The 15,373-nt window shown below is 43.5% G+C and overlaps 1 protein-coding gene across 2 annotated transcripts in view; it reads left to right on the forward strand.

Moving 5' to 3' along the window:
* Nucleotides 1-15,373, forward strand: part of CNTNAP2 (contactin associated protein 2) — a 1,915,008-nt gene that overhangs the window by 1,880,297 nt on the left and 19,338 nt on the right. For both annotated transcript variants that reach the window (XM_080666270.1, XM_080666271.1), the window contains one exon: nt 13,976-14,215. In XM_080666270.1, coding sequence (XP_080522396.1) covers nt 13,976-14,215 — 240 coding nt within the window. The remainder of the gene's footprint in view (nt 1-13,975; nt 14,216-15,373) is intronic.

The following is a 15,373-nucleotide window of genomic DNA, read 5'->3' on the forward strand; positions in this document are numbered from 1 at the left end:
AGGAATAGTTATGTATAGATGGGGCTATGTGCACACACAGCTTATAACAACATTGGCATTTTGTCAGTATATGCAACTTTAGCTTTAAAAAAATTTTCCCATTTAAAACACAGCATTGATTCCTCTCAATGTGCACTTTTTTCCATTTTACTTGACACATGACTTTTCCACTCACTCTTAAAAAATCAGCCAGAAAGTATAGAAGTTAAAAGCATTGTGTCATATAAAAATATACCATGTGCACACAGAGGGACCAAGCTTCCTTAGCCCTGAACTCACAGATGGTAACCATCGCTGGGAGTCCCCTCAACAAAACGAATAATACACGGAAAGCTGTGGCTCCCTGCTGCTCATGTGCCAGTGAGTGGGATCCAAGAGGTGACTATTTGGCCATTCAAACAATAGAGCCTGTGTTTATTGCCTATTAAACAGTCAGTATCCTTCATTAGATTACCTTTCCTGACATTTATCAACATTTCTTCCTATGTGCCAAACCATCGCAGGTGGAAAACAGAGTTTTAGGAGTGTGTTCATTTATAAATGAAGCCTTTTCAGATCACCGCCTTTCTCTCCATCCCCTCTGCCATCCTGCCCCATCAGACCCTCACCCTCTCACTCAGGGTGGTTGTTATTCTGTCTCCCCTGACTCCCCACTTTCTGTGTCTGTCTTCCTCAAATGGACCTGACACACACACATCTCTGATTAAATTTTCCCATGCTCATAGATGTTATGTGTTTCAGCACAATTCTAAAAAGAGTCTTCAGAGATGCCCCAATGCATCCAGTACAAACTAATCAGAAACTTGAGGCCCTGCACGTCCACCCCAGGACGGCTTCCCAGCTTCCTGCAGCGCCCCTGGAGGCACTGTGCAGGTCCCACAGGTGCCCCGTTGGTTTCCTTGTTGTGGAATATACCCGTCCTTCCCTCTCCCCTCTCCTTCCTTTTCAAATGGTGTGCCCTGGGTCAGTGACCATTTCTGTGTCACTTCCCTCGGGCTTCCCTTGATCCTCTTTGCCCCAGTCCAGACCTCTAGCTCTCTGCCCTCAACGTGCATCAGGGCCTTGGCTGATGTTTAATCTTGACAGTGAGATGCCTGCAGGGGATTGCACCTATTTCTCTCTGTCACACTGCCCAGCACGAGGCCTTTATCTAGAAGGTGTTCGTAAATATTCCTGATTTTAACTAAACACTTGTATCACATGTAGGAAGTGTGATTAAACGTATGTATATGGAATCAAAACAGTTGCTTTATAGTTAGTATGTGGATGTTTGTATGTAGAAAATTCACAAGTAATCGGACAAGCAGGAAGCTGTATCATAGGAAAAACACACCTCGTTCACAACCTGTAGGACCCAGGTCCCAGGCAACAGGGACAAATCCTCCCTTCTGAAATGTAAACAAGGATGCCTCAATTTAGATGCACTTTCTGTACTAAATTTGAAGACAGTGTTTTGTCTTTTTTGTTTGTTTGTGTGTTAATCCTCACCCAAGGATATTTTTTTCTATTGATTTTCTTCTTTAGAGAGTGGGAGGGAGGGAGGGGGGGAGAGAGAGAAACATCTATGTGAGAGAGACATATCGACTGATTGCCGTTCAGTGCACCCCCGCTGGGTCTGGGGATCGAACCTGCAACCCAGGTACGTGCCCTTGACCTAGAATAGAACCTGAGATTGACACTCTAACCACTGAGAAACACAATCCAGGGCTGTTATATCTTTTTATTGGAAGATCTGAAAATTCCAATATTCTATCAAGAACGACTTATATGTGACATCCATTCTTTGTGTGTTCTATTCACCTATGTGTTTGCCGAGGTGCTAAGGTTTGGGGGAATGTCATCTGTGGGTTACTAAAGGTCATGGCCCCACTATTTCCCTCCAGTCTTAACGTTCCCAGTCCCTGCCTCTATCCGCCCACCTGTCCTTCCAGCATTCCGGCTGTGTGCAGGCTGCAGGGCCACAGAGCTGCCTCACCCCATCCAACAGACAGGCAGGCTGTCTCACCAGGAGGACCCTTAGTGCTCACATGCCAAATTGAATGCAGAGCTGCTAACAGGAAATTTGAAAGTCAATCCATCTACACCTGGCCACGCAGGACCCACCCTCACTCCCGCCCCTAGTTTCAACCTTAAGGGAAAGCCTGGACATACATGCAGGTGTTTCCTTCGGACCTTGGCCGTTACTGTTCCTCGGGCCTTGAATGCTTGTCCCCTAGATGAGTACGTGGCCTCCCTGAAAATGATTCAGAACTCAGATGTAATCTCAGCAGTGGTCTTCCCTGATTGTGGTGTCTAAAATAATCTCTCTCTCTCTCTCTCTCTCTCTCTCTCTCTCTCTCTCTCTCTCTCTCTCTCTCCCTCCCTCCCTCCCTCCCTCCCTCCCCAGCTTTAATTTTCTTAGTGAAGTATCATTTTAGAGCAATAGGCTTTCTGTAAGGAAAGGTATGATGTTTTGCTTATTGTTTAGGTAGTTTTTTTTTTTAGCTCTAACGAAGTAGGCCTTTCATCTTTCATGTATTCATTTATTAATTCACACAACAAATAATATTGCTGCCAAGCATATTGTCAGAATAGACAATATTATATAAGATTAAGTTATAATCCTTGAAGGAAGGAACTCTTTTTCAATACTGAATTCCCATCACTTAGCATACAATACTTAAATCCATGAATGAATGAATGATTCCATGAAAAAGTTGATCTGTGTAAGACTTTCATCTCAATCTTGCTATAAAATGAAAGCACATTTTTCCCCATGGAATTTTGCCCAAAACCAAACATTGAGAAGAAGTTGTACAAACAGTAGATAGCATCATGGCTAAAGAAATGTCATCTTCTGAAGAAAATGACTCTTATTTTAAATTTTTTCACAAGTTTTAAAATGCTGGTGGAGCACAATCTGACTTTCAGGAGGGAGAGAACATCAAGGGATTTGTGATTTCTGGTTACTCTTTCTGGAAGGAGGCCAGGTTACCCAGTACAGGGGCCCGGCTTTTACTCCCTCTTTATAAGACAGAGGCAAAGAAAGGGGAGTCAGACCCTATTCAAAAAGGCAAAATGCAGGGCGACTGGGCAGCTGTCTCCATAGCAAAATAAAATAATGTTCCCAGTCAAGCCCCACGCCATCAAGAAAAGTCACCCCATGTCTTCCGCAGGGGCTGACATATCCATGAGGCTCAGTAGCCACAAACCTTAGGGCCCCAATCATTTAGAGACCATGAACATGTGTCACTGTCTTTTAAAACCAGAAGGAAAAGAATGGATTTTTCAGTAGAAGAAATGTATTAATATATTAACATCTTCATCTTTACACCAACACAGTCCAAAAATATCATGCTTGTTTGTTATGGAGGAAAGGGCCCTCGGAGGCAAAAGCGGGGCCTTTCTGTGAAAGTCAGAACGTGGCCTCCTGTCGGGTCTCCTGAAGAAAGCCTTCTAGGTGGATATTCAGTGAGAAACAGCAAAATGTGCTCATGCAAGAGAGTTAAATCCTCAGTTATCCAGAAAAACATCTTTTCCAGGCAGATTCATTTCCCCACAATGCCTAGGATTCACAGTAACATATTTTACAAGAGAGATTAATGCAGTTGCCCCATAAAATATTTTAAGCGCGCGTACTCTCTGAAACAAAGCACACAGCAGGACACCAAGAGAAAATGACTACCAGCTCATTCTTGAAACTGCATTTTCTCCAAGGGCTGCAGCCACTGTAATTTGCACCTTCTGAAGTGGAGATTGACATGCGGTAGACACGTACAGGCAGCTAGAAGGGTAGAGATAATAACAGGACTAGAGAGTGTGCCCAGCTGGGAAAATAAGCATGCAGCCAGCACAGTCGGAGCTGAAAATGAAGGTCCTCACACAATATTGCCCAGAGTCCCTTGTCCTTTATGAAAAGGAAAGTGAAAATCCATAGACCTCTAAACCTGATCCGAGCCATACAAGCCACTGGGTTTAGGTGACTTAGAGACAGATGCAGGTGCAATGGTGGGATCAGCTATGCTCTTCCTTTTCTTCTGTGCTTTGGATAGGTTCATCCTGGTGCCATCGGAAGGATACTTAACAATTCACAGGGGATAGATCTTTGTTAATGTGGATTTTCTGAAAGTCGGGATAGTAAACATTCGCAGTTCCTTTGACTCTGTCAGGTGACATAGTTTCAGACATGGTGGCCGTTTGCTGTAGCACCCTGGTTTATCATTGCTGCCTTGTCCCAAAGGCTCTGTCCTGAGCTGAACACCTGTCTGGGCTTATTCTGACCTCTAGGGACAGTCTCAGAAACCATGTCCAAGGTTAGAATCTAGACTCCATCCTTCCCTTGACTCAACCACGTCTCACTCTGAACTTTTATCTCAGTTAAAATACCCTAGTCCTATCTGGGCTGGAGTATTTGGGGAAGACAGGGAGGAGGGTGCATACTGTTATGAGGTGTGTTCTATCCAACTTGATCTTGAAGGTGATTTGGGGGATGGGAGGAAGTGGGTGGTATTTTCAATTATTGAAATTAGGTATTTGTTTCTGCTAAACTTTTCTAGTTAGATCTAGGCTATCATTTCAACCTCTCAAAGTCCCTTTGGTTCATTACCCTGTCATCTCACACATAACCACCCCTTTCTACAAAATGCCATATGACACGCTGGTCAATGTGCCGCTGTTGTCCTTATCCAAATTAGTAAATAAATGTCAGCCTGGAACCATACCACTAAAATTCTCCCCTAAAGCCAATTTTCACTCTTCAATCAAATTCCACCCAGTTCATCTTGGTATAAGTCTACCCTTAACATACTACTCTTACTATCGTGAGCCCATACAGATCCGTCTTGACCATGAAAATGTAGTGAAAGACTTTTTAATAAAATGCTTTGCTGAAATGTAGATAGCCTCTGTCCCTTCCCCCAACCTAGTAGGCTGTTCCTCCAATCTGAAAATAATGAGGTGGCTTTAGCGGTAGAACGGAGAAAAGCGGTTGTGGGAAGAAACACACTTCTATACCCACAGGCCTACCTGTCCACATCCGGGCTCCATTCCTTTGTAGCATCCGGGCTCCATTCCTTTGCAATGTTCAAATTCATGCGATGATCCACTCCAGTTTCCAGATTAGCCTCAAAGCATTTACATTTTGCTTTCTGAACACCATTCCATAGGTCAGGGCCCCAAGCTTTGAATTCTTTCTTATGTTAATGATGTAACACGGAGAGCAAATTGAGGGGACCCCCAGCACACTCTCTTGAAGCAGTCCCCTCTCCCTGTGAGGCTGATGGGTCTTATTTCCCTGGGAAAACCATTTAGCTCAACTCCAACTAATGTTCTAATGCGTTCATGTCCTGATGTGTCCATGTCCTGATGCTCTCATGCAATCTTAGTCCTCAAATGATTTTTTTCTCTTGGGTAAAACAGCTTTAGAGGCCTCCTAGGCCAGGAATTACAATACAAGCAAGAACAACAGAGGGAAACAACTTTTTACTTTGCTGAATAATTCAAATTGACATTATCTAGAAATGCCAACATTTGTTAACACACTTTTCCTAGCCTGCCCTGCATTATGCTGCCCTTGCCGCATATGAGGTCCCCACCCTCTCTGCACCTTTCCCTGATGCCCCCATTCCTCTGCTCCCCAGGAAGCAGGCTGAAATAACCAGGGGCTGGACTGGGCTGGAATTTTCTTCAATGGTTTGGAGAGGAACTAAGGAAAAAACTTGAAAGCATAAACTCACTTTTCTTACGGTATTTACTACAATTTAATAGGACTTTCCAAAGTCTAAAAATAAGTCACCCCAATAAATTTTAAAAGTTTTATCAGAAGAAGCAGGGCATACAGAGAAAGAAATTATTCTTCTGTACTACATTTCATTTTAGTCATTTTGTACATAGGATTTAGGTCATTTTCTACTTCTGTTGCCTCAAGTTCAAATGCAAAAGTTGAATAAAACACAGTAGGAAGAGGTTCATTCATATTGAGTTCATGGGAAACTCAACTACACATTAGTGCCCAATTCTCCAGCTGGGACACGTAGCTTATATTTACAAAAACTCTGAGAGGTAAACCCAGACATACGTTTCTAACTAAGTAATCCCAGCGCCCAGCTCTGTGGGGAGACTGACAGCTAAGCCCATTTTTCTGAAAGGTCTTGTTACCTTCAAAGTCTGTATTCTTAGCCCTGAAAAGTCACACCGTGTCCCAGGCTACAGAAATGGGCACCAGGCATTTTGTCTTATGACTGACCACTGGGAGCATTCAGGAAATAATGGAGAATATGTCTTTAGATGTGTGTTTCTGTATGATGCCAAATGCATTTTGGAAGCATTAGAGGGGCCATATCTTCCCCTTTGTATTGTAAGCACAACTGAATTATATTAACCAGCAACCATAATAAGTCTGCAGTTTTCAGACTAGATTTTAGGGACAAGAATGACAATTTCAACCTATGTATGTATCCCCCAATAGTTCATTTATTCCCTCTATGTCCTCTTCTACTTCCACACATCCCCTCCCCACCACCACCATCCCCATAAAACATCACCACACTGTTATCCATGTCCATGAGTTCTCTCTTTCTCTCTTTTTTTCCCTTTTTGCTCAATCCTTCCTCCCACTCCCCAACACCCCAGAAAACATTTCTTTTCATTGCTGTTTCTGAAAGAAATCCAATTTTATCAATTCTTAGAAAAGATTTCCAGAGACAATGTGGGAGGAGAAGAACATCCTGCTTCTCCCAGCAGATCCCCTCTTTGTAACTGAGTTAGTGAATGTCAAAGGTCAAGAGCTATTGAAATGACACTTGCATAATTTAGTCCCACCTTCCTCTGTAAGAGAGAAGGGCATAGAATGAATACAATGAAATTTCACATTCTCCCCTCCCAGAAAATTATAGTGATAGAAAACTCTAAAAAATGTAAAACATAACAAAATTCAGCTGATTAATAGATACCATGTGCCTGGTAGCACATGGGTTTACACAAGAAGAACATATAGATGAATTTAAATAATCTCAAAGGAAAAGGAGAAATGTCTTCGGAGGAGTCGGCATCTAAATGTTTGCGGAGGATGTGCTCATCCATGTCCCAGGCCTGGAGCCCAGTTCTGTCCTTGGCGGAGCCTGGAGATGGCTTTATTCTCCCCGAGTTTCTCGTTAGTTCAGGTGCCCTTTTCTCTCTACATTTCCCCTGCACTCCTGCCTGTCACTTGCTATCCGAAGGCTGAATGAGAACGAGTGGAGAGCATGCTAATGCATTGCAAATGTAATTGCTGCATTCTCCTTAAGAGTATTGTCAGGAGCATTTCGTTTTAAGGTTTCACCAGGAATCATGTCAGTATTTGAAGTGGGCTATTTTCTATATCCCACATCGCTATGATTCTCAGACATTAAAGCACTAATTACATCTTGAGAATTCCATTTCAGTAGTGATTGTACTACATTTCTAAAATATGCATTCTTGAGAGCAGGTTTTGTCCAAGTGACACTTGGGCCCAGACATCTCCATGCAGAAACTAATTGCTTACAAGAAATCATATTTTAATATTTGATTTCAGAATGAGACCAGCCTAATCAATTGGCATAATTAACATGTAATAAGCTCAAATGCACTGAATTGATAGCCTCAGGATCATTTGTTAGATGTTATTAAGAAGTTTGGATCTTTATTCCAGACAAGCACTTGCAGAACTTGCTGGTGCTTTACTGATGCTGGCGAACTCGGACCTCAGTTCATGGCATTTCTGAACACCATATTGTCGCCTCAGTCACCAATGAAACATGGTCTTAGAGCCGTCTCAACAGCCATTAATTTTTTTTTAAGCCTCACTAGACCTGGATGGTGTTGCTAAATGGTTAGAGCATCAGTCGGGGCACCAAAGGGTCTCAGATTTGATTTCTGGTCAAGGACATGTACCTGGGTTGCAAGATGATCCTCAGCCCCAGTCGGGGGCACATGTGGTAAACAACCAATCCAAGTGTCTCTCTCACATCGAGGTCTCTCTCTCCCTCTTTTTCTCTCTCCCTCCTCTCTTCCCCTTCCCTCACTCCCTTCCTCTCTTTGTAAAAATCAATGAAAAAAACATCCTGGGTGAGGATCAGCAACAACAAAAGAAGGCTCACTATGCCATTTCTATGAAGAGTCCCTGACTATGAATGCCAAAAATTCAAGTAAATATGAAAACAATATAATCTAGTCCATTTTTTCAGACAGAACTTGAGAATAAAAAACATTTTCTGCTTTTTTATATGAAATATAAACATTCTTTTTTTAATATATTTTCATTGATTTCAGAGAGGCGGGGACAAGGAGAGATAGAAACATCAATGTTGCCTCCTGCACGCCCCCTACTGGGGATCGAGCTGGCAACCTGGGTATGTGCCCTTGACCAGTATCAAACCCGGGACCCTTCATTCCGCAGTCTGACGTTCTAGCCACTGAGCCAGACCATCCATGGCTAAACATTTATTCTTTGGCAAAGCCTTAATGTCTCTGAGCCTCAGTTTCTCCTTCCATGCAGTGTGGATGATCCTGTCTAGCTCAGAGAGTTGTTAGGAGACTTAATGAAATAATGCACTAAAGTGCTAACCCAGTACCTCACATGTGTACCAACTGTGGTTGATAAGAAACTCTTGATATTCTTATTATCACATGGCCAAGAGTTGGAATCATTAGGACAGAAGAACCAAGAGTGTTGATTACAATGCAGCCCCCCATCCCAGGGGATGGGTCTCAGCCCAGGGTCTTTAGAGGCACATCAACAAGCTTTGGGATACTTTCAGGTTTGGAAATGCTGTTTCTGCTCTTTTGGGCATCAGAATCCTGCTATCTGTGACCCAGTCACCTCTCAGGAAAGAAACAACAGTTGAAAAAAATGGGGATTTTTTTCCACAATAAAAAGAAAACACAGAATGGCAAAAGCTAAAGAAGAGAGTGAGCAGAGCTAATTGCCCCTAAGAGAATGGAAAAGTATTCTAGCAGCCCAGCCCCCAGCCTGTGCTCACTTAGCTGACATTCCCACCAGTGCTCACAGCCCCAACTGGCCTGGGCACCCTGCTCCTTCCCACCGCTCCTCTGGTCACAGATTCATCATCAGAACCCCCTTCCTGGGCTCCCCTCTCTCCACCTTGTTGGTTATCCCTCACTGGGAGTCACCTTAGGGGGGAGACACTCAGGAGAGGACAGCTCTTTAAGAAGTGGGCACCCCACCTTAAATAGGGAACCCTCAGATACATACTGCTTTGAAACTGTTCATTTTCTATGGTGTGATTGGGAAGTCTGACCTATGTAACCTTAGAGGACGGTGTCAGGGACCGTACGAAATGAAGCCAGACTCAGAAAGTCTCCACCCAAATCGCTGGCAGAGGAAACAGAACCAAAACTGATTCACTGTAGATTAAATAAGGGCAAGAAGACGCTGGTGACAAACAAAAAAGGGCACCGTCCACATCCATGCATAACCCTGCCTCCACCCAGCGGAGTCCCTTCTTAGCCCAGGGAGTTCTCGGGGCTAATGAGATGGCTTGTTCAGAGCAAATGCTACGCTGCCACTACAATTCCCTTTCTAATAAGTTCCCATCACAGCCCTCTGTAGCTGAAACATCTTTGAGTTTCTTACTGAAATGCAGACATCTTAACGTGACACTGAAGGCCCTTCACAGTCTGGTCTAAGCTCTGTCCCCATCAGACTCACATAGGTCCCAGACCTCATAACAAACTCAATCTGCAGTTCTCTTTTCCTTTCAGTCTCAAAACCTGGTTCTCCAACAGGTAACAAGCAGTGAGGATGTGGGGAATTTAGTGGGAATATGGAATGGTCCAGCCACTGTGGAAAACAGGATGGAGGTTCTTTCCAAGATTAAAAATAGAATTGCCTATGACCCAGCAATCCCACTTCTGAGTATATACCCAGAAGAATTGAAATCAGTATCTCAAAGGAACATCTGCACACCCTGGTTCATTGCAGCATTATTCACAATACCAAAAACATGCAAACAACCTAAACTTTCAGCCACAAATGAATGGACAAGATATATGTAATACACACACACAAACACACACACACACACACACACACACATCATACACACACATCACACATGTATGCTGTGGAATATTATGCAGCCTTAAAAAAAGAAGGAAATCCTGCCATTTGCTACAACATGGATGAACCTGGAGGACAGTATGTTAAGTGAAATAAGCCAGACGCAGGAGAACAAATACTACATGATTCCATGAATATCAGAAATCTAAAATAGTCAAATTCATAGAAACAGAGCAGAATGGTGGTTACCAGGGGCTGGGGGGAAGGAAATTGGGAGTTGTTGGTTAAAGAGTCAATACTTTCAAATATGCAAGAAGAGTAAGTCCTAGAGATCTGTTCTGAGCAGAGTGCCTAGAGTTAATAATACTGTAACAATAGTATGTTGAAAAATTTGTTAAGAGGGTAAAAATCCACGTCAACCCTTGTTCTAGTGTGACCTCTCCTGCAGTGCTCTCCAGGACCCCACACAGACCTGCTTCCCTGGTTTCCCATAGGCTCTGATCATTTTACCAAACATGTGGTCGGTTTCTCAGCTCAGAGAATCACAGTGATTGAGAGACTCGGGGTCAGTTGGTCTGGCCTCAGCAGCCAAGGGATCTTAACTGTGAACCTCAGTTTCCTCAGACACTCCATAGGGATGATGGTGTTCCCTTCCCCACAGGCTTGTTCTGGGAATTAAATGTCTAATTCACATAAAGCACCCAGCAACATTTTAAGGGTTCAATAAATGTTAACTCTTGTTCTTATACAGCGTGTGTTCAGTTGTGTTAGTCAGTTGTTTGTATGCTTGTTTTCCCAGCTAGGTTGTGAGCAGCTTAGGGTAAATCTTTATATGTGTCTCTATCTTCCTGCTACTACTACTCACAGTCAATACCTGTGATCAGATGAATTGAATTGAATTGAATTGAATTGAACTGAATTGAAGTCCCACCAGATGGCAGGAGCTACCAGCCAGGATTCTTTTGTCTGGAGCTCTACTGCAGGGCTGGACAGGCTGAAAAAATGCCTCTATTTATGGGTGAGAAGCAGCTGATGGAGCCAGGGTTGTTCTCAGTTTCCTACCACTGAGTGGCCATATGTCCTGGTGCCTCGACCACAGACAGGGATTTGAGAAAACAAGGAGCTGAGGTCTTCGTTCTTATCCTGGGAACAAAATCACCTTGAGTCTCCATGGTCTAAGGATGTTTCAAGGGAAGGCAGATCACTGGAGGGAGGAATGGAAACCAAATATCTGAACTGTTTGTGTGGAAGGCAAATTGGTGACCCTAGAACAAAGAATTCTGATATTAGACAAGGAGATAAAGTATGAAACCATGAGTAGTTTGCAATCATGGAGGAGAAAGCAAGGAAGAAAGAGGGGAACAAACCAGCACAGTAATCAGTAGGACCAGAGCCTCTTCCTGGTCATCAAAGGAACCCTCAGGATATGTGTTGACTGTGCGATTTTGTACATGGTCTCAGGCACGGTCTACTTCCCCATCCTAAGTGGCATGTGCTTTAGCTCAAAGTCACAAACTGAAATTTACTGCAGGACAACAATATAGAGAATCACTCATTCAAATGTCTGGATGTACTTGTCTAAGACCCTATTTGAATTCCCAGAATTACCATTACTTCATCATCCCTGTTCTCACATTTCTCCTGTTAATCAAAATTCACATGCAACTAGCCCTAACCGGTTTGGCTCAGTGGATAGAGCAGGGGTGGGCAAACTTTTTGACTCGAGGGCCACAATGGGTTCTTAAACTGGACCGGAGGGCCGGAACAAAAGCATGGATGGAGTGTTTGTGTGAACTAATATAAATTCAAAGTAAACATCATTACATAAAAGGGTACGGTCTTTTTTTTTTATTTCAATAGTTTTATTCATTTCAAACTGTGCTCTGATACTGTGCTCTGATACTGTGCTCTCCAGGGGCGTGTCTCCCTACATCACCACGATAACATGTCTACGCATTCCCAGGGTAATGTCGGGAGACGCGTCTGCGGGCATTACAAGGAGCCTCTGGAAGATTGAGAGGTTGTTCCTTCTACTGAATGGGCGGATATAAATCTGCCCACTCAGAAGAAGGAGCTGCGGCCGTGTTTCCCGACGTTGCCATGTTAACACTGCTGCTGGTGAAGGAGCGGAGGGGAGAGCAAGAGAACCCTCAGCTCTTTCGGCTCCGCGGGCCGGATAGAACAGCCGAACGGGCCGGATCCAGCCCGCGGGCCATAGTTTGCCCACGGCTGGGATAGAGCATTGGCCTGCAGACTCAAGGGTCCCATGTTCGATTCAGGTCAAGGGCATGTACCTTGGTTGAGGGCACATCCCCAGTAGTGGGTGTGCAGGAGGCAGCTGATCTATGTTTCTCTCTCATCGATGTTTCTAACTCTCTATCCCTCTCCCTTCCTCTCTGTAAAAAATCAACAAAATATGTTTTTTTTAAAAATTCACATGCAACTAGTACAGGTCAATCACTGAACTGATTCATTAATGTGATGACTCTGAATAAGTCCACTTCTTCTGCCCCCAAGACCTGCTTCCTTCTCTACTGATTTATTCTTTAATTAATGGGGAGTCAATTTTTATACAAGACCACTTCACCTGCGTTTGTTTCCCAGTGAGAAACACAGTCCTCTGTTTTCCTGTCTTTGTTTTCGCAGTTCATAAATATCTCGCATTCTTGTCCTTGGATTTAAAAGGTGATCATCATTGTAACATAATCTCTCATCCAGAATACAAATTGCTGAAGTGCCATTTGCCCGTCACCTGAGTTTGCCTCACCACAAGGCGATTGCTTGTGTCTGTGGTTCTCAAGCAGCATCAGAATCACATGGGGGGCTTGTAAAAAGCACAGATTGCTCAACCCCACCCTTCGAGTCTCTGGTTACAAGATTTTGCATTTATAACAAGTCCCCAGTGATACTAATATGCTGCTGGCTCAGGATCCATACTTTGAGAACTGCTGGTCGGAAAGGTCTAGATTCCTTCAACATTCATTCTGCTGGGTAGATTCTAAAACTTGGGGCAGAAGGTCAAAAAGATACTTGCTTCTACAGAGGTGACAATGTGTGGTTATACTAGTTGAAACTGTACATTGGAAATGCCTCTACTCAGACTCAACCCTGATTGGAATGTTAGTTTAGGAAGATGTTGAGCTTACATGTCAGGAGGAGGTGGTGATTCTTAAATACATATGTATGTTTGAGATTGAGTTGGGAAAGTGTTATGACTTCCAAACGTCCATCAGATTCCAGGTGGGATTCTGTAAACCTCAGAATTTTAAAAATATTTTTATTGATTGATTTTAGAGCCCGGGGAGGGGTGGGGGAGAGAGACAGAGAGAGAGAGAGAGAGAGAGAGAGATTGATTTGTGGCTCCACCCGTTCATGCATTCACCAGTTGATTCCTATACGTGCCCCAAGCAGGGATCAAACCTGCAACCATGGCACTTGGGGACAACACTCTAACCAACTGGGCTACCAAGCCAAGACTAAACCTCAGAATTTTAAGGGGATTGGATTCTGAAGAAAGAGAATGCTCAATTTCTAAATAAGAAAATAGGAAGGAGGTATAGAAGAGGTACAGGAGAGCTGGGCATGGGGCTTGTTCAATACCCATAAGAGAGTCATTGAAGCATCAGGAAGAAAAATCAATCAGAACCAAGTGAGTGTTGTTAGTTTCAGCAATATCTCAAGTATTTGGAAGGTAACTATGAATGTATTTTATTTTAACAAATAGTCTTATTCTCCTCACCCTACCAGGTTCTCTAGTAACACAGAAGATTCTTTTAAAGTCAGGTCTCTAGCCCTAAGCCTTATCAAGCCATTAGTATTTCATCTAAAAGAATATAACATTTTGACATGAAATCTAAAAGTAAGATTTGGACCAAAGCATTCAAAGACAAGTGTGTTCTACAGCTGGAAGACAGTGAGTAGGATAAGATTTTTACGTTCTCTTTCTTTTTCTTTTAGAAACAGGGAAGATTGACCAAGAGATTCACAAGTACAACACCCCAGGATTCACTGGGTGCCTCTCCAGAGTTCAGTTCAACCAGATCGCCCCTCTCAAGGCGGCCTTGAGGCAAACCAACGCCTCCGCACACGTCCACATCCAGGGCGAGCTTGTGGAGTCCAACTGTGGGGCCTCCCCGCTCACCCTCTCACCCATGTCGTCTGCCACTGACCCCTGGCACTTAGACCATCTGGATTCAGGTAAAGTCTAAAGCAGCATTAGACAGATTGCTTTATTTCTTTAAACCTCAGTTTCTTCACCTGTAAAATGGGGCTAATAACAGCACCTCACTGGTAATGTAGTTGGAGGATTAAGAACAAAGGAATGTGTGGGTACACGAGTTCTTAGCACAGAGCTGAGCACCTATCAAATGTCACAAGTTCCCACCGCCATTCTAGCTCTGTGCGAAAAGTGAACAAGCCAATGCCTCCACTGCTGGCTGCAACAGGACTGCTGAGTGATCCTATGGAATCACTCCCTCACATTTGTCTTTGTGACTCTTTGATTTGCAGCCCCTTAGTCCAAGTTCTAAGGTCAGGAGGAAAAATTTAAAGCAATACAGAGATTTCATCACCAACACTGAGTTTATATGAATAGCCTTCCAGCTTTTTAAATGATGGGTTTAGGCTTCCAAAGCTCGGTGGATTGAGTCCCACTTCTGTAGTTGATAAGATAGGTAGTTCGAATGCACAGGGCTAAAATGAAAGGATGTAGCTGTTGCCTGCAAAACTAACTGGATGCAAATTCAAGGTTCTCATAACAGGGATTGGTGCGGAGCCTTCTCGCTCTACCCAAACTAACCTTGGGCAACTCAGTTCACTTCTGCAAGCCTCTGCTTTGTCACCCAGAGGCGTGGAGATTTGAAGGTCTCTAAGTGATCTCCAAATCTAACATTCAGTGGGTCTCCAAAGCAACGTGTGATGTTGCTGATGCTAAAGACAGGAATAGGATGAGGAGGGGGACAAGGTGGCATAAGTGCCCTCACCAGCAGGTCATACAGGGGCAGGTATTCCAAACTTATTCCTCAGTTTCCCCATCTCAAGTGGAAATACTAAGACTAACCCATAGAATTATATTTGAGATTATGTATTTAAAGCACTTAGTGCAGTTATAGACATGTAGCAAGCTTCACTAAAGTTTAGCTGCAATACTATTACCAGTGTGGTCATTATTATGTTAGCCACAGTTTGCTATGAGGCTTGAATGTCCACTAAAGACTTCCAAGTCCTCCCCCACCCTCATATCTAATTCGTAACAATTCCTAGTGTAAGTGTGACACGTTTGATTGCTTTTGCGTATTCCAGGCACCATGTGTCTCAGCTTTAAGCGCAGCTCCCATTGTGGTCCTTGCCAGGATT

Source organism: Plecotus auritus (genome assembly GCF_963455305.1).
Source record: "Plecotus auritus genome assembly, chromosome: 4".
In the NCBI taxonomy this organism is placed as follows: Eukaryota; Metazoa; Chordata; class Mammalia; order Chiroptera; family Vespertilionidae; genus Plecotus; species Plecotus auritus.